Here is a 19,824-nt window from a genome sequence, read left to right on the forward strand (position 1 = left end):
ATGTGTCCGCCCGCCGTGGCAAACGCGAACACGCTAAGTCCGCCGGCGGACAGTTCGGTACATCACTACTCTGCATGTCTGACATATGGATCAGCTCCCAGCTACAGTCATTGATATTATGGCCACCTACCATCAAATATGGTCTACGTGGAATAATTTGTGAACCTCTCATTTTTCCAGTCTTAAAAATAAAGAATTAAAAAAAATTAACATGAATCAACAGGTCTTTAAAAAAAAAAAAGTTTTCATTGTAAAACCTAAATACCTTTCCAATTCACACCAACATCAATTGTAATTAAACATCAAAAACTCCCAATGCCTGCAAATGTGAAGTCTGTATAAATTTCAGTTTTGAAAATGTTTTCATTTATTGGAATACAGCAAACGGGATAACTATTGGAGAGGAAGTGATAGGAAGGAAGAAAAAAAAGTTGCACAAAGACATGCCATCCCGATTTTGACAGGAAAGTCATGGTTTTTGGGTCCTATCCTTCTGTCCCGCTGTTTTTTGTTTTTTTTTGGAAAACCAGAGAACGTCCCAAACATTCAGGAAACACACACACTATGTTTAAGGCACTAGGACCCTGTAAGGTCAGCATGCTCTGTGTCCTTTTGTGGTAGAGCTAGTAACACAATCGCATTACTGGCCTGCCCTTTTACATACCTCCCACCACTGCACTGATGGGAGGTATGCAGAAAGTGCAATTTCAATAGAAATTGTCACCTTTTAATATTGCCATTGTTACACCCTGGTTGTCAGACAACTTGTCCTGTTATTTCCTTGTTTGATTAGCTCAGTGTCGCAAAACTCAAGTGACAATTGCCCAGAGCATCTGCGAAGACTTCTCATTGAGCTATATAGGGAAGTCTGTGAATAGACAGCCATAGAAAGTCTATGCTAGCAAAAGGGAGAGATTGCAAAGGCAACAGATTAGTGAAGCTTTTTTTCAAAAGCTGTTTTAGATATACCCTCCAATAAACAATGGGCACTTAAATGCCTGCATGGTTGAATTTTGGATATATATACTAAACAGTGATTTATATTTAAAAAAAAAAAATTGAGGCAATGTAGTGTCCCTTTAATAAAAACTCCCCATATGTTAATGTTGTATTATATTATTTTTAGTCGTATATAGTTATATTGTTTTATTTTAATTAAAATTTCATTTTTTGTGTATATTAACTCTTAATGAACCAAATGTAATTTGCCATAAGCTGAGTTAGGGACCTGCATATGTGCAGTAGTGTACATCTCATCTAACTCCAGGGACAGTTAACTTATCTGCACATTGCACACGCAATGGGTACAAAATAGTTAAAAGGCAATGTGGAATTTACTTGTTTACTAAGCTCCGAATATACACTCTGAAAGAAAATAAGAGACAAAGATAGCCAATTGGAGATTTTTATTATTCATTTATTACAAATGGTACATTTTTATATGTAATTTCTCCTTTGTGTGTTTTAACACATTATCCAAAAGAAGCAGGAAGATTTCAGCCTTAAAGAGTTACTCTGACCACCATCACCACTTTTGCTTCTAGGTCATGGTAGTAGAAATCTGTATGTGAAGCATTTCTGCTTGAAAACTGCATATACAGAAATATTTGCACGTTTGTGTTGGGGGCATGTTACAGCCCTGGCACAAATGTTGTGATTTTTGCCCTTGGTTTTGCTCCCTCCTATACCTTGCACAGAAGGTGCATAAAAAGCGAAACTTCACCTGGTGCTATATTTTTGTTCTCCTGTGTGTTTCCTATAAGCCTCATGTCAAAAAATGTAATAGAGTTTGACATGCTTGTCCTAGAACAAAGACTAGCATGGGCCACATAAAATAAACAAGGTTAAAGTTTATGTGGGCCGCAACAAAAACAAAACCTTAAAGGGACACTCCAGTGCCAGGAAAACAAAGTTTTCCTGGCACTGCAGATCCCCTCTCCCTCCCTCCCACCCCCCCCCCATGCCATATTGCTGAAGGGGTGAAAACCCCTTCAGTGACTCACCGGAGAGCACCGCCACTGTCGCCCACACCAGCCCGAGGGGGAGACCGATTGCACATGCGTGGCCACCGGCAGGGTGAGACCTGCCGCACACACGCCAGTAGACCTCCCCATAGGAAAGCATTGAAAATGCTTTCCTATGGGGATTTTAGCAATGCTGGAGGTCCTCACATAGCGTGAGGATGTCCAGCGACGCTATAGTACAGTCCTGTGCTATAGACCAGGAAGTGCCCTCTAGTAGACAGCCACTAGAGGAGGAGTTACACCCACAATGGCACCGTCTGCATCCTGTGCAAAACAGGTCCTCCGGCTACTCCTTGAAAACCTGTGAAGGTGGAGCACGTTGACATCATGTCAGAATGTGACGTGGCGTGCCTCCAGGTACCCCACTATCCAGCCGCGGCCATTGCAACACTGATACACATATAAACATTCACATTTTATTTATTGCTCCCTACCTTTGGGAGTTGGTGAGGGGCCTCTCTCTGATCTTCTCTCAGGAGATCAGTCTTCCTGCTCCCTCACATGCTGGGTGCCAGAATTACATCATATTCCAGCACCCGGCATCACTACAGAAGGTACACGCAAGGAGAAAGACTGAGCTCCCTCGCTGCCATCAGGGACCCCCACCCTTCCCCCGCAATGCCGGGTAATTTTGGCAGAGTAGGCACCTGCAACGTGGGGTTAGTAAGCAGGGCAAACTTGTGGCTCGCTGGGCCGCAAAAATATTAATTGTGGGCCGCGGGTTTGATATGCTTGTTCTAGGACATTTGCAGGCAATCTTCTGCACTCCAGGACTACATCTCCCCTGATAATTTGCCTGCATTATAGCTCTAAGAGCATTAAGATTTAATCCACTAAAACTTGAGCAACCAAAGGTTGCCTACCCCTGTTCTATGATGTGGACATCCTGATTTTTTTTTTTTTATTTTTTTTTTTAGCAAGGGACTTTACGGTTTCTGGCTATGTTGTACAGCTCCATAGGCAACATATGTTCTGAAATAGATATCTATTTTCTGAAATTTCAAGGCAAGGAACCATTTTCCACTTATTTACATGGCCAAAGTGCAAAGGGGTTTAGAACTCAAACACTGCTATGTTCTTACACCCAGCCCACAAAGAGCACTATTAGTAAAATCATTTAAGTTCTGCTAATAAAAAGTTATTTTATTTCTTCACAGTCTGTTAATATATGAAAAATTGACTAGAGAGGATAAACAAGTCTGTTTCCAGTAGTTTAGGTACCCACTTCTGTGTGTAATTTTAGAAATAATTTAGCACTTTGTGTTTGTTGTAGACAACATTCTGATTGCATCTATTAACGTGCTCGAGTAAAATGTTTAAAAAAAAAAAAAAAAATCTTAACTTTACAGGGTGAAAAAATATACCATTTCAAGCACTATAAACCTGAACAGCACCCAGAGGTGATTATGGTACCTGGAGTTATTACACACAAAATAAATAAGTGTACTACTGGAAGAGCAGATAAGAAACAAGCACCTAAATTGTTGTGCATTTACACCTCAAGCTTGGCAAGACACGTTGCACCTGCACAGAACATAGATGTCATAGTACTGTCATGGGGGAAAAAGAAAGAACAGCCTCTTCTCGCAAACTCAAGAATGGTGGTGGAGTGATTTGGGCTTGTTTTGCAGCCACAGGACCTGGGAATATTGCAATCATCGAGTCGACCCTAAACTCCTCTGTATGCCAAAGTATTCTAAAGTCAATTTGAGGCCATTTCTACAACTGTTAAATATTGACTGAAATTGGGTCATACAACAGGACAACGATCCCAAGCACACTATCAAATCTACAACAGTATGGCTGAAAAAGAAAAGAATCAAGGTGTTGCAATGGCCCAATCCTCAACACGATTGAAATGCTGTGCATAAACAAATCTCAATGAACTGAAGCAATGTTGTAAACAAGAATGAGCCAAAGTTCATCCACGACCATGGGAGAGACTGATAAAGTTATAAAAAATAATTACCTCAAGATATTGCTACTAAAGGTAGTTTTACAACCTATTGAATCATAAGGTGTACTTTGTTTTTCAAGCCTTTTCCATTTTGGCTTAAGTTTTGTTAAATAAACCATGACACTGTGTAGTAGGGCATGTATTATTCAACTGAGGTTATATTGACCCAATTTTGAGAACTAAGAAGGAACAGATGGATTGTTATTACGTCCTGATACCTAAAACCATGGAATTCAAAGAGGGTGCACTTTTTTTTTCCCCATGAGTGTAGATAAAATGTATCTAAAGATATGAAGCACATGGGATGATGTAACGGGGGTGGAACATGCCACGTGTTAGTATTTGGTTCTTGGAAATCCAGTTCTGTCTACATTTTTTTTTTGCTTTATCTCCTGCACAGATTATATTCCAAGACCAGATTTATCAGGGAGCCGTGAACCTGACAATTCAAAAACAAAAATGTAATGCTAAGCTTGCCAACTGTTTACACAGTCAGAATATTATGTTATTTATATAGTGCCATCAAAATTTTGCAGAGCTTTACAATGGGTGGACGGATAGACATGTAGTTGTAACCAGACAAGTTGGACACACAGGAACAGAGGGGTTGAGGGCCCTGCTCAATGAGCTTACATGCTAGAGGGAGTGGGGTAAAATGACACAAAAAGGTAAGGATAGTATTAGAATAGTGACAGTTGCAGAAAATGGATCAGTCTGGAGCTATTAACAGTTCAATTGATACGCTTTTATGAAGTGGGTTTTTAATGATTTTTTTGAAGGATTGGAGACTGGGTGAGCATCTAACGGAGGAGGGAAGTGAGTTCCACAGGAACAGTGCAGCCCTCAAGAAATCTTGAAGGCGAGCATCAGAGGTGGGAGTACGGACAGAAGATAGACGTAAGTCTTCAGTAGATCGTAAGGGCCTAGACGGGACATACTTGTGTATATGGGAGGATAGATAGGTGGGAGCAGCATTATGATGAGGATTTGAAAGCAAGAACCAGAATTTTAAATTGAGCTCTATATCTCATAGGAAGCCAATGTGACTGACAGAAGGGTGAGGCGTGGGAGGTGCGGGCGGACAGGAAAATTAGCCTCGCCCCAGCATTCATTAGGGACTGTAACGGCGCAAGTTGGGAGCACGTCAGACCACTGAGAAGCGGATTACAGTAGTCAAGGCGAGAAAGGACAGTGGAATGGACCAGCACCTTAGTCACATCAGGCGTTAACTAGGGGCGGATGCGCGCGATGTTTGAGAATATGAAATATATCCTATTATAACCACTGCTAAAAAGAACTAAAAATCATACTCCAACTGAACAACCCAGAGTAACTTATTTAAAATCAACTCCAAGAACCATAACATCATCCCAATGACGTTTTTTATAGGGATCTATTTTCCTTGGGGCTCTTACCTTAAGGGGTTTAAATAATTTACAAATGGTTTACCCTCAAATTAATCCAGGTCCTTGTGTCTCCTCCTCTGTCTCCAATGTGGAAGCCTCATTTTAAGAGGATGTGCATCTGGAGATAAAGTTTTGATACCAGGTTTTTACCTTTAGAAAGACATGGCAGAAATCCTATACATGACCACATACTAGGACTCATCTTTTACATTACTATTTTCAGGTCTTTTCAGTGGCAATGAGTCTGTTTGCTCAGAATTGGGTAAACTAGTTTTGCAGTTTGCTTCGGCGTTGCTCTGGTATTTCCATTCCCTCTCAAGTAAATGTACTTTTTAAAAACAAAGAAATAAAGTAAATGTGCCTATCAAGATCAAGAAATGTACATGTCAGAATTCATAATCGCATTACTATTAATATAGCCTGACATATTTAAACACTGCTGGAGATTGGTACTCAGGTATAAACACTACTCATGTGGGGTTTTGACACATGAAAAACAAAAATATGACTTTCGAAAAGAATCAGAATTTTATAAATTAAATACCTTGTAAATTTCAATCCATGGTGTCACGACATGAGTGACGCAACAACATCTTTGCATGTATAGCATATCTCAGTGATGACACTACTGAGACACAGAAGTGCACTTTTATTCTAGAATCAACTGCACTACTCATCCCAGTAATGTTTACTGGGACAATGGAATAAAGAACATTTACTTTTAGAATGTTCTGTTTTAACTCCAGTCTGAGTGGCCTTTTTTTTTATCAAACTATTTGTTATAAATAACAGAAGAGCAATTTATCTGCAAGAAAATGTTTATTCATTGTAAACCCCACAGGGAAAAATATTGCAGCCAAGACTGAGTATTTAACAAAAATTGCCTTAAAGGCAGCAAAATGGAGGGGAACTTTAAACACAAATTTAATGACTTCATATTTTGCACAGAGCTGAAAAAAATAAAAACGTGTGATGTATTTTAGTAACACTTTTAGGTGACCTCTATACACGATGGCTTAAAAAATATATATAAAAGAAAATTGCAACATACACATTCTTGCTAAAACTAAAATGTCATTCCCCACAAAATATTAATACTTGTTTAATGTATGTCTCAATTTAGTTTACCTTGTTTAATACGAATGCCACGCCAAATGAGGACACTATCATCCATGAATTTAGATACTACTTTTTAAAAACAAAAAATTGAAACATTCTACGGTTTCCATTACCATTCCGAAATGTTTCAAACACTTCATTTGATTTCAGTGCAATATAGAGCATACATTTTGAATTTCACCTTTCCACAAACTCCTTGGCACAACTGAGGATCTAATATATGCACCAGTAACATATCAAAAAAACATACTTCGTCACATGGTGCAGATTCAAGTTTCTCATTTTCCCTTTTTATCCAATTCCTGTAATAATTACCGGTTATAAAGCCTAAAGTAAGAGTTAACAAAATTGAATTGTTATTTACTACTTTAGGCAGGGTGGAATATTTGTGCACAATGCATAAACAAAACCATTATGCATTTCTCAGAAGGGATGCAAACTTGTTGCAAAGTATGGAGCGTACACTTGGGTCTATACCCTAGTTAGACCTTTTTACCATCAATGAGAAAATTAAAACGTGGTAAATAGTACAATGCTTGCCTGTTTTCCTTTGGTAGTTAGTAAAGACCTCATTTTGTATGTTTCAGAAAAATACAGAATGGTTAAAATCAGAACCAGTTTCTGGTGTCTAGTGCAAACTGAGTTGTTATGGAGGCTTCAGGACAGAACTCCTGAAGTAAATAAAGGAACATCCTAACCGTTTAATATTTCTTGTATAATAACAGTCCACTCCCAAGGCACTGGACATAATCCATTCCACTATAAACATCCATGGTAATAATTACTTCACGGTTGAACAAAATAAAAACAAAATCATATCATTGCCTTTGCTGAAAGAAGGCTGTTAAAAAGGTTTGTGGCCCTAATTAAGCTTCAGGAAAAAAAAAAAAAAAAATATAAAATAAAAAGCAATTTATAATAAATCTCTCTTTACACTTACTACCAGGTAGTTTTGGGTCTGAGATGAACCATTTTGTAGAATTATGCGAAATAAAAATAATTTCTAGAAGTATTAAACATTTTTTAAAAACAAATCCCATGTGTATGAGCCTAGGTTATAACAATCTGCTTAAAATGCTCTTGTGTGAAGTGTTTTGCACTTTGTTTTACTGCAGAAATGGACATCAGCTAGTAACCTGAGGAAGATGAAAGTGAAAATTCGACAGCCGGATCTACTTCTGTGCTAGATTTTAGAAAGATCATAATGTAGCAACATAACTCCAATTATTGCATGGTCTATGTATTTTGTACCAATGAACAGGGAGGGAATGAAAAAAAAACACAAAAAAAACACTCAAATTCTTAAGGCGGCCAGTGTGTGTTAATGTGCAAATCCGGTTTTGTTCTCTTACACAATGCTGTATTTTGTAACTGATTAGTGTAAAATAAATTTGGTTTACAACTGGTATTGCAATGCAGAAAGCAATGTAAGTTGAGGTTTAGTTAAAAGGAGGTTTTTGTTTGTTTTTTCCTTATTTTGCATAGAAACGTACTGACCCGATGGTGCCATATTCCAAAAAGATGCTTTTTGGTTTGGATAAATGGAGAGAGTAATGTGAGGAAAAAATTATTTTTAAATATATATTAAATATTTTTACACACATTCTGCTAGTGATCGTACTAGCAAGTTTTAGGCAGTGAATTTACCTGGCACCCTTTAGCAATTGCAGGCCCTGTGAATACAACTGGTTTCTTCCAAAAGCATTACAAAAAAAACCAAAAAAAAACCAACACAACTTGTCCACTCGAAATAATACCAGAGCTTCTCTAAAGCATTAAGGATGGTACAATTATAAACTGACATTGCAAATTTTAAATCTACATTCCTTCAAAAATATTTTTTAAGAAGTAGATTTTATACAATACTAGAACATATTGGTGACGTCTTGTTTTTATGCAGGGGTAATTTCCAGAGTTGAGAAAAGTTTGGATAAAATAGCTAAAGGTTATTGAATGGAGCCTTCTATTGAAAGATACCCGTTTTAACCAACATTTTCCTCCTTGGTAAATCCACCCATTCAATATTAAGGTATAAAAACAAAACCCTAAATAAAAACAAATACAACTTCAGACCAGTAAAAGAACACTCAGAATGTTTAGATCTCTTTTAAACATGAAAAACTCAGCCATAAGAGAGAAGTAACTTCTGAAAGAATGTACACTTGCATGTAAACCATCCATGGATAGAAAGTACCGGTAATTGTGGTTAAAATAAACAGCATAATGTATTGGCCAAGAAGATTGGAAAATTTGGAGGTTCTTAAGTGGTGAGAAAAAAATCTAAATTAAACTAAAATGCTGAAGTAAACAATTGAGCTTATCTTTTGAAATTATGCCATCTGAATTCGCAGTATAAGCGAACACAAACAGTTCTTGTACAATTCACTTATGTCTTACAAAGAAACTCAAGTGGGTTAATCTAAACCTTCCTTGACATACAAGAGTGTTTTGAGCCCTTTTCTACCTACCAATGCTCTACAATTCCCATAGCTTTTGCAGCCTACCGTGAAATGAAATACACATCCCAAAAGCCCATCACAGGTTTTAATACAAATGTCGTTTGATAAATCCAAGATGATGTGATGCTAGAAAGAAGCTATTTAAATAGGTTTGCAACATGAGCATTTAATGATTGAATGAAAGGCAGTGGGGGAAAAAAATAAAATTAAAAAAATAAAATAAAAAAGCCTCTTAAAAACATAAAAAGTTATATTAACCAGTTTGAATCTCCTTTAATGTAGCACTCTCATGACTTGAAATGGACAAAACTGATGGGCAAAGTGAGTAGAGTGATGGAGATTATTTCTTGAGAGGCTGATAAACTGATGCATTGGGGTCCAGTCCAGATGAGCTAGTCTCCACAAACTTGGAAGAATAGTGTGGGGAGACAGGGCTTAGGGTACTTGTTCCTGCAGTATATGCGATGCTTGGCATCACAGCCATTACTTCTGCAATTTTCTGTTTGAGGTCTTTGATTTCTTGATCTTTCTGAAGGATTTGTCCTGAAATACAGCAAACAGACTTCATATTAAGAAAAAATATGACAGGCAAAATGACAAAGAGCAAGGCCCTCCTTATTTGCAAATTATGTAGTTGTGAATGTGTTTAGCAAACCTCTTGCAAGGTATGTAAAACAAAAAGCATATTACTTATCTGTAACCCCATTATCTTGTACAGTGTATAGCAGGGGTGCCCAAAAGCTAGATCCCTAGATGATTTAGAACTACAGCTCACATAATGCTTTGCATACCTTCAGAATGACAAAGTCATGTAAGCTGCAGCTTACAAACATCAGGAGATCTACATTTTGGGCACCCCTGGTGTACAGAATCTGCTGGCACTATTTTATATCCATATAAAAAACTAGGAAAATGGCTCCAAATCCATAAATTTCAGATAAAAAAAAGTCACGTATATTTTTAATGTAAATGTAATAAATAAGATTTACTAGGAATGCACCGAAATTTCGGCCGAAAATGTGCCTTACCCGTTTCGGCCGAAAACGGGTCACATTTGCCACAGAAAAAAAAAAAAAAAAACCACACAAATATATTTGTTGTTGTAGTGCAATTCAATTCAGATTATAGATCACAATGAAAGATAGTAATAACATGAAAAGTCAAAAATAGTGCACTTGGGACAAGGGGGTTAAACCACTATGGGCCGACCGAGCGGAGGGCGGACCACTATGGGCCGAGCGAGCGGAGGGCGGACCACTATGGGCCGAGACGAGGGGGGGGGACCACTATGGGCCGAGACGAGGGGGGGGGGGACCACTATGGGCCGAGACGAGGGGAGGGGGGGACCACTATGGGCCGAGACGAGGGGAGGGGGGGACCACTATGGGCCGAGACGAGGGGAGGGGGGACCACTATGGGCCGAGGGGACCACTATGGGCCGAGCGAGGGGAGGGGGGACCACTATGGGCCGAGACGAGGGGAGGGGGGGGGGGACCACTATGGGACGAGGGGAGGGGAGGGGGACCACTATGGGACGAGGGGAGGGGGACCACTATGGGACGAGGGGAGGGGGACCACTATGGGACGAGACGAGGGGAGGGGGGGACCACTATGGGCCGAGACGAGGGGAGGGGGGGGACCACTATGGGCCGAGACGAGGGGAGGGGGGGGGACCACTATGGGACGAGGGGAGGGGAGGGGGACCACTATGGGACGAGGGGAGGGGGACCACTATGGGACGAGGGGAGGGGGACCACTATGGGACGAGGGGAGGGGGACCACTATGGGACGAGGGGAGGGGGACCACTATGGGACGAGGGGAGGGGGACCACTATGGGACGAGGGGAGGGGGACCACTATGGGACGAGGGGAGGGGGACCACTATGGGACGAGGGGAGGGGGACCACTATGGGACGAGGGGAGGGGGACCACTATGGGACGAGGGGAGGGGGACCACTATGGGACGAGGGGAGGGGGACCACTATGGGACGAGGGGAGGGGGACCACTATGGGACGAGGGGAGGGGGACCACTATGGGACGAGGGGAGGGGGACCACTATGGGACGAGGGGAGGGGGACCACTATGGGACGAGGGGAGGGGGACCACTATGGGACGAGGGGAGGGGGACCACTATGGGACGAGGGGAGGGGGACCACTATGGGACGAGGGGAGGGGAGGGGGACCACTATGGGACGAGGGGAGGGGAGGGGGACCACTATGGGACGAGGGGAGGGGAGGGGGACCACTATGGGACGAGGGGAGGGGGACCACTATGGGACGAGGGGAGGGGGACCACTATGGGACGAGGGGAGGGGAGGGGGACCACTATGGGACGAGGGGAGGGGAGGGGGGACCACTATGGGACGAGGGGAGGGGAGGGGGGACCACTATGGGACGAGGGGAGGGGAGGGGGACCACTATGGGACGAGGGGAGGGGAGGGGGACCACTATGGGACGAGGGGAGGGGAGGGGGACCACTATGGGACGAGGGGAGGGGGGGGGGACCACTATGGGACGAGGGGAGGGGGGGGGGGACCACTATGGGACGAGGGGAGGGGGGGGGGACCACTATGGGACGAGGGGAGGGGGGGGGGACCACTATGGGACGAGGGGAGGGGGGGGGGACCACTATGGGACGAGGGGAGGGGAGGGGGACCACTATGGGACGAGGGGAGGGGAGGGGGACCACTATGGGACGAGGGGAGGGGAGGGGGACCACTATGGGACGAGGGGAGGGGAGGGGGACCACTATGGGACGAGGGGAGGGGAGGGGGACCACTATGGGACGAGGGGAGGGGAGGGGGACCACTATGGGACGAGGGGAGGGGAGGGGGACCACTATGGGACGAGGGGAGGGGAGGGGGACCACTATGGGACGAGGGGAGGGGAGGGGGACCACTATGGGACGAGGGGAGGGGAGGGGGACCACTATGGGACGAGGGGAGGGGAGGGGGACCACTATGGGACGAGGGGAGGGGAGGGGGACCACTATGGGACGAGGGGAGGGGAGGGGGACCACTATGGGACGAGGGGAGGGGAGGGGGACCACTATGGGACGAGGGGAGGGGAGGGGGACCACTATGGGACGAGGGGAGGGGAGGGGGACCACTATGGGACGAGGGGAGGGGAGGGGGACCACTATGGGACGAGGGGAGGGGAGGGGGACCACTATGGGACGAGGGGAGGGGAGGGGGACCACTATGGGACGAGGGGAGGGGAGGGGGACCACTATGGGACGAGGGGAGGGGAGGGGGACCACTATGGGACGAGGGGAGGGGAGGGGGACCACTATGGGACGAGGGGAGGGGAGGGGAGGGGGACCACTATGGGACGAGGGGAGGGGAGGGGAGGGGGACCACTATGGGACGAGGGGAGGGGAGGGGGACCACTATGGGACGAGGGGAGGGGAGGGGAGGGGGACCACTATGGGACGAGGGGAGGGGAGGGGAGGGGGACCACTATGGGACGAGGGGAGGGGAGGGGAGGGGGACCACTATGGGACGAGGGGAGGGGAGGGGAGGGGGACCACTATGGGACGAGGGGAGGGGAGGGGAGGGGGACCACTATGGGACGAGGGGAGGGGAGGGGAGGGGGACCACTATGGGACGAGGGGAGGGGAGGGGAGGGGGACCACTATGGGACGAGGGGAGGGGAGGGGAGGGGGACCACTATGGGACGAGGGGAGGGGAGGGGGACCACTATGGGACGAGGGGAGGGGAGGGGAGGGGGACCACTATGGGACGAGGGGAGGGGAGGGGAGGGGGACCACTATGGGACGAGGGGAGGGGAGGGGGACCACTATGGGACGAGGGGAGGGGAGGGGGACCACTATGGGACGAGGGGAGGGGAGGGGGACCACTATGGGACGAGGGGAGGGGAGGGGGACCACTATGGGACGAGGGGAGGGGAGGGGGACCACTATGGGACGAGGGGAGGGGAGGGGGACCACTATGGGACGAGGGGAGGGGAGGGGGACCACTATGGGACGAGGGGAGGGGAGGGGGACCACTATGGGACGAGGGGAGGGGAGGGGGACCACTATGGGACGAGGGGAGGGGAGGGGGACCACTATGGGACGAGGGGAGGGGAGGGGGACCACTATGGGACGAGGGGAGGGGAGGGGGACCACTATGGGACGAGGGGAGGGGAGGGGGACCACTATGGGACGAGGGGAGGGGAGGGGGACCACTATGGGACGAGGGGAGGGGAGGGGGACCACTATGGGACGAGGGGAGGGGAGGGGGACCACTATGGGACGAGGGGAGGGGAGGGGGACCACTATGGGACGAGGGGAGGGGAGGGGGACCACTATGGGACGAGGGGAGGGGAGGGGGACCACTATGGGACGAGGGGAGGGGAGGGGGACCACTATGGGACGAGGGGAGGGGAGGGGGACCACTATGGGACGAGGGGAGGGGAGGGGGACCACTATGGGACGAGGGGAGGGGAGGGGGACCACTATGGGACGAGGGGAGGGGAGGGGGACCACTATGGGACGAGGGGAGGGGAGGGGGACCACTATGGGACGAGGGGAGGGGAGGGGAGGGGGACCACTATGGGACGAGGGGAGGGGAGGGGAGGGGGACCACTATGGGACGAGGGGAGGGGAGGGGAGGGGGACCACTATGGGACGAGGGGAGGGGAGGGGGACCACTATGGGACGAGGGGAGGGGAGGGGGACCACTATGGGACGAGGGGAGGGGAGGGGGACCACTATGGGACGAGGGGAGGGGAGGGGAGGGGGACCACTATGGGACGAGGGGAGGGGAGGGGGACCACTATGGGACGAGGGGAGGGGAGGGGAGGGGGACCACTATGGGACGAGGGGAGGGGAGGGGAGGGGGACCACTATGGGACGAGGGGAGGGGAGGGGGACCACTATGGGACGAGGGGAGGGGAGGGGAGGGGGACCACTATGGGACGAGGGGAGGGGAGGGGAGGGGGACCACTATGGGACGAGGGGAGGGGAGGGGGACCACTATGGGACGAGGGGAGGGGAGGGGAGGGGGACCACTATGGGACGAGGGGAGGGGAGGGGAGGGGGACCACTATGGGACGAGGGGAGGGGAGGGGGACCACTATGGGACGAGGGGAGGGGAGGGGGACCACTATGGGACGAGGGGAGGGGAGGGGGACCACTATGGGACGAGGGGAGGGGAGGGGGACCACTATGGGACGAGGGGAGGGGAGGGGGACCACTATGGGACGAGGGGAGGGGAGGGGGACCACTATGGGACGAGGGGAGGGGAGGGGGACCACTATGGGACGAGGGGAGGGGAGGGGGACCACTATGGGACGAGGGGAGGGGAGGGGGACCACTATGGGACGAGGGGAGGGGAGGGGGACCACTATGGGACGAGGGGAGGGGAGGGGGACCACTATGGGACGAGGGGAGGGGAGGGGGACCACTATGGGACGAGGGGAGGGGAGGGGGACCACTATGGGACGAGGGGAGGGGAGGGGGACCACTATGGGACGAGGGGAGGGGAGGGGGACCACTATGGGACGAGGGGAGGGGAGGGGGACCACTATGGGACGAGGGGAGGGGAGGGGGACCACTATGGGACGAGGGGAGGGGAGGGGGACCACTATGGGACGAGGGGAGGGGAGGGGGACCACTATGGGACGAGGGGAGGGGAGGGGGACCACTATGGGACGAGGGGAGGGGAGGGGGACCACTATGGGACGAGGGGAGGGGGACCACTATGGGACGAGGGGAGGGGGACCACTATGGGACGAGGGGAGGGGAGGGGGACCACTATGGGACGAGGGGAGGGGAGGGGGACCACTATGGGACGAGGGGAGGGGAGGGGGACCACTATGGGACGAGGGGAGGGGAGGGGGACCACTATGGGACGAGGGGAGGGGAGGGGGACCACTATGGGACGAGGGGAGGGGAGGGGGACCACTATGGGACGAGGGGAGGGGAGGGGGACCACTATGGGACGAGGGGAGGGGAGGGGGACCACTATGGGACGAGGGGAGGGGAGGGGGACCACTATGGGACGAGGGGAGGGGAGGGGGACCACTATGGGACGAGGGGAGGGGAGGGGGACCACTATGGGACGAGGGGAGGGGAGGGGGACCACTATGGGACGAGGGGAGGGGGGGGGGGAAAGAACATTAAAAAAGAGGGAGGGGAGAGGAACATTAAGCAAGGGGGGGGGGGGGGGGAGAAATGGACCACTAAAAGAGAAGGGAAGTTTTTCATATTAGATTAAATTCCTTAAAAAGTCTAATTCATAATAAAAAAAAAAAAATTCAAATAATTTGAGAGAAAAAAAAAAGTCATTTTCGTTTGTTTTCGGCCAAGGGTATCCTGAATTTTCGGTTTCAGACCAGAATTCTCATTTCGGTGCATCCCTAAGATTTACTATTCAGTTTTAATTTGAAGGGGGAACAAAAGCATCAAAAACAGCCAACCATAATTTGTGTCTTAATTAAAATAATAAATTGAATTAAAATAGAGAATACTTTTTTAAACAGATAGGTTTAGATTGTAAAAATAAATACATGCATACACATTTAATGTTGCATATAATTCACAAAAATGTGGATAAGAGCAGTCTTACTAGACCGTTCAGGTTTGAGAATTAAACACTTCAGACACCATAACAGCTAAATGTAGTTGTTGTGGTGCCAGGATTCCCATGGCTCCCCAGATTGAAATTAGTCCGCGGATTGTACTGCAGGGTTAGAGGGACACTCCAGACACCTAAGCCACTTGAGCTTTTGAAACCTAAAAATTTACTTGGTTACACTACCTGGCTTTTCATGCAGACCACATTATGGTTTGATTAGGTTATTTGCACTAAACGCAAGAGGCAGCAATTGGCCAGAATACCTGCCTTGGTAAGACTTCTCATTGAGCTGCATTGGGAAGTCTGATTGGACCGTCACAGAAAGTCTGTGGGGGGGGGGAGGGAGGAGAAGAACCTTTTGCCTATCCCATGCAACCTTAATTGTGTTAACATCTACCACTTCAGCTGGAAAGCCATTTCATGCATCCACTACCCTCCCAGTAAAGTAATGCTTACTTATATCTTTAAACCTTTGCCCCTCTAATTTAAGACTACGTCCTCTTGTGATGGTTTTTATTTTAAATATACTCTCCTCTTTAACGGTGTTGATTCCCTTTATTTATTTAAATGTTTCTATCATATCCCCCCTGTCTCGTCTTCCCTCCAAGCTATAAATGTTAAGATCCTTTAACCCCTTAAGGACCAAACTTCTGGAATAAAAGGGAATCATGACATGTCACGTGTCCTTAAGGGGTTAAAGGGGTTAAAGGGAAACTACAGTCACCAGAACAATCTTACTGAATTTGTTCTGGTGAGTAGCATCATTGCCTTCAGGCTTTTTGCTGTAAACACTGTCTTTTCAGAGAAAATGCAGTGTTTACATTACAGCCTAGTGATAACTTCACTGGCCACTCCTTCAGATGGATGTTAGAGATCCTTCCTGGGTTATGGCTGCCTAAAATGCATCGAAACATTTACTGAACTTTCCTCATAGAGATTCATTGAGTCAATTCATCTCTATGAGGAGATGCTGATTGGCTAGGGCTGTGTTTGAATTGTGCTGGCTCTGCCCCTGATCTGCCTCCTTGTCAGTCTCAGCCTATGGCGAAGCATTGTGATTGGATCAGGCTACCACTTCAGCTGATGTTAGTAGGCAGTGGGCAGGTCTAAAGGAAACAAGGACAAAGTAAGCAGCTGCAGACTTGAATCCAAGTAAGATTTCACTATATTTAGGGAGGCATGAGGGGACCAGGGTGGCCAGTTGGTGGTTTTAGCCCTATAGGGTCAGAAATACAAGTTTGTGTTCCTGACCCTATCGTGCTCCTTTAACCTTTCCTGGTAAGTTTTGCCCTGCAATCCATGTACCAGTTTAGTAGCCCTTCTCTGAACTCTCTCTAAAGTATCAATATCCTTCTGGAGATCCGGTCTCCCGTACTGTGTACAAGAGACCTACAGGTTCTGCAAGCTGTTTTTAGATAAACCCACAATAATAAAAAAAAAATGCATAATTAAATGTATGCAAGTTTTTATTTCGGGTATATCTTCTAAACCGTTTTTGTATTTGGGCAGTGGAGTGTCCCTTTAAGCTCGAGAGCTAATGGAAGTTCCTGCTTAGAAAATGCCACCCCTCCAGTTAGTAGTGAAGAAGCGAAGTGGCACCCACCAGACCACAGGTAAGAAATCAAAATGGTTTGCCATATTTCATTTAGATGATGTTAAGGAGACTAGAAGGGTTATTCACTCAAGTGAGAATTCTATATGATGTTCAAATCCAAGACCAAAACAACCATTCTGGAAATATTCTGTAATTCAGATAGGTTTCCAGTTCAGCTACTTTCAGTTAAATTTAAAAATCACTCACTCAGAATTCTTACTTTAGTGAATAACCCTGTAGGGATTTCTAGTTTTGCCTCAAAAACAAAACATGGACCAAAATAGCCAATTTGATAATTTAATACTATGGTTATAGTGTTTAAGCTCTTATTTACTTGGCAGGTTATCTGACAGAGGAGTAAATTGAGCAATCTGCTTCAAAGTAAAAATATACAGTTAGAGGAAATAAATTCACATAAAAAAATAAAAATAAAGGGTTTGTTTAAAATAAATGACATTTAAGATGCATCAAGAATGTAGAAGTTACCTTGGGCAATCTCCAGCTGTCGCTTTGCATCTCCTAGTGCAGAGAACAAATCCAGTTTGATTCTTGTTTCTGCACTGAGACTGTTTTCCAAGTGCTGTGTTTTATCCTGCATGGCTGAAAGTGCTGACATTAACACCTCTGTATCTTTCTCATTTTCTTTGTATTTTCGCAACTCCTGAAAAGCAATTTGTAGAGGTGATTAAATAAATATTTTAATGCATTTTTAAAATAGTAAACCATGACAGTTTTACTTAAAGGAAAACTATAGGCACCCAGACTACTTCAGCTTATTGAAGTGGTCTGGGTGCAATGTCCCTGTCCCCCTTATTCTTGCAATGTAAAACTGTTTTTGAGAAAGCACATTTACAATGCAGTACTAAGGCAGCCTAGAGTCACTTCCAGCTTGTACCATTTATGTGCCACGTGGGGGGGGGGGGGGGGGGGGGGGGACTGACCAAAGTGCACTGCAGTGTTAGGAATACAACTTTGTATAGCCAACCCTAGAGAATAATCCATATGCTTATTAGTTGACAATTGGCCTGATTCACTTATATAACCAGAGTTGAGGAAAGTGGGGAATATTAAAGTAAAACCCCTCATTTTACCAAATGTTCAGTTTTCAGTAGAAACATTTCTAAATTAATCTGGTTACACCAACCTGGCTGTCAGATAATGAACGCCCCTTCTAGAGAAAAATACATAAAAAACATTTTTTTACAACCATTAATTCCCCCAGTGGGCAGGCCTTGAAGTTGCCCCACCTGCCTTAGATAATTGAAGTAACCATGTAACAGTGAGGGACAACTTAAAATATGCGGTTCAGGCGTGGGAGGGCAATAAAGAAGCAGAACCAAAGTTAATTTCTTGAAGTACAGGGCACCAAAGCCAATAAGCTCAATTGTTTTTCATTATATCATTTCTAGAGTTCCTAAAGCGTGCATGAGGTACAATACCTGGACTTTTATCTCCAGTTCCCTTATCTGGTCTTCCTTGAGCTTCATGTCTAATGTTAACTTTTTACATTCACTCTCCAGATCTCTTATTCTACTCCTTAATGTTTCTGTACATTCACCTCTATATAAAAAATAAAATAAAAAATACAGGGGTTAGCAATATTTGTTAAATAGAACAAATTATCCAAGTTCCTAGGTACTAATTAACATTTATTATGCTACATTAACTGCAACAAACTGCTTTAACCCCTTAAGGACCAAACTTCTGGAATAAAAGGGAATCATGACATGTCAGACACGTCATGTGTCCTTAAGGGGTTAAACAAACATACATACCGACTAGCTGCAGCAAATGCCACAGCTCGGGCTGCTGTGGCTTCTTCCAATTTCTTCCTCTTTTTTTCTTCCATAAGCTGTTTCTCTACAAACGCTCTAGCTTCTTGCTCTGCTTTTAGCTTTTTTTCCAGCTGACTAATTGTCTGCTTATCTTTCTGCTTCATTTGGACTGCATTATGTAATCTGATAAAAAATAAACAAAGCACACCTTTGTTAAATGATTTTTTAAGAAGCTCTTTACAAAAGCAGGACATATCCCTAGAGTGCTTCAGTACTTTACAAAGAGTTTTAAATTAAAGGTAGTAGTAAATATTAATTAACACACCCCTCTCCAGCTAGAGTCCTATCAAAGCTCTTAAAGTAGTACGAAGTAGACTTGTGCATAGCAAACAATAAATAGAACTTTATTGGGTGGACTGAAATCTGTTCACATGGCATATCGGGATGGATGATTTGTCCATGGAATTTTTCAGGTGAATCAAAACAGCCCAATGTAATAAAAAAAAAAAAAAAAAAAGATTTTTTTCTATTTTGCAGTAACAAACACTGATCAGCCTCAACATTAATTCCCAACGTTGTAGCGTGCTATGCCCTCCTACAATACGGGGGAGACGGGCTTTAAGTCCGTTAGGACGGCAAAGCACGCAGTAACGTTCGGTTGCTCCCTCCGGCAAGCATACTTATCCTCTCCAGCGATCAGGAGACATGCAGTCCCCCTGCTGCTAATCCAGCTGATCCGATCGCATGACTGATTAACTAAAGCCAGGGTTTGTAACCACGTGGCTTTGAAAAGTTCTGGACATATTCCATTTTGAATATCCTGGGTCGTATACTTTTGCAAATAGTATGCCATTTTGGGATAGTTTGTTCGATTACTAGACACTATAGTTAGTGCTTGTTTAGAACAG

At 45.9% G+C, this 19,824-nt stretch overlaps 1 protein-coding gene across 1 annotated transcript in view; it reads right to left on the reverse strand.

The window, feature by feature from the left end:
• Window positions 1-9,032: 9,032 nt before the first annotated feature.
• Window positions 9,033-19,824, reverse strand: part of MACO1 (macoilin 1) — an 81,495-nt gene continuing 70,703 nt past the window's right edge. The window contains exons 8-11 of the mRNA XM_063456502.1: window positions 18,917-19,099; window positions 18,581-18,701; window positions 17,628-17,802; window positions 9,033-9,508 (exon numbers count right to left, since the gene is read on the reverse strand). Of these exons, the coding sequence (XP_063312572.1) occupies window positions 9,306-9,508; window positions 17,628-17,802; window positions 18,581-18,701; window positions 18,917-19,099 (682 nt within the window). The 3' untranslated portion in view covers window positions 9,033-9,305. The remainder of the gene's footprint in view (window positions 9,509-17,627; window positions 17,803-18,580; window positions 18,702-18,916; window positions 19,100-19,824) is intronic.

This window comes from Pelobates fuscus, chromosome 1 (assembly GCF_036172605.1).
Source record: "Pelobates fuscus isolate aPelFus1 chromosome 1, aPelFus1.pri, whole genome shotgun sequence".
NCBI classification, from domain to species: domain Eukaryota; kingdom Metazoa; phylum Chordata; class Amphibia; order Anura; family Pelobatidae; genus Pelobates; species Pelobates fuscus.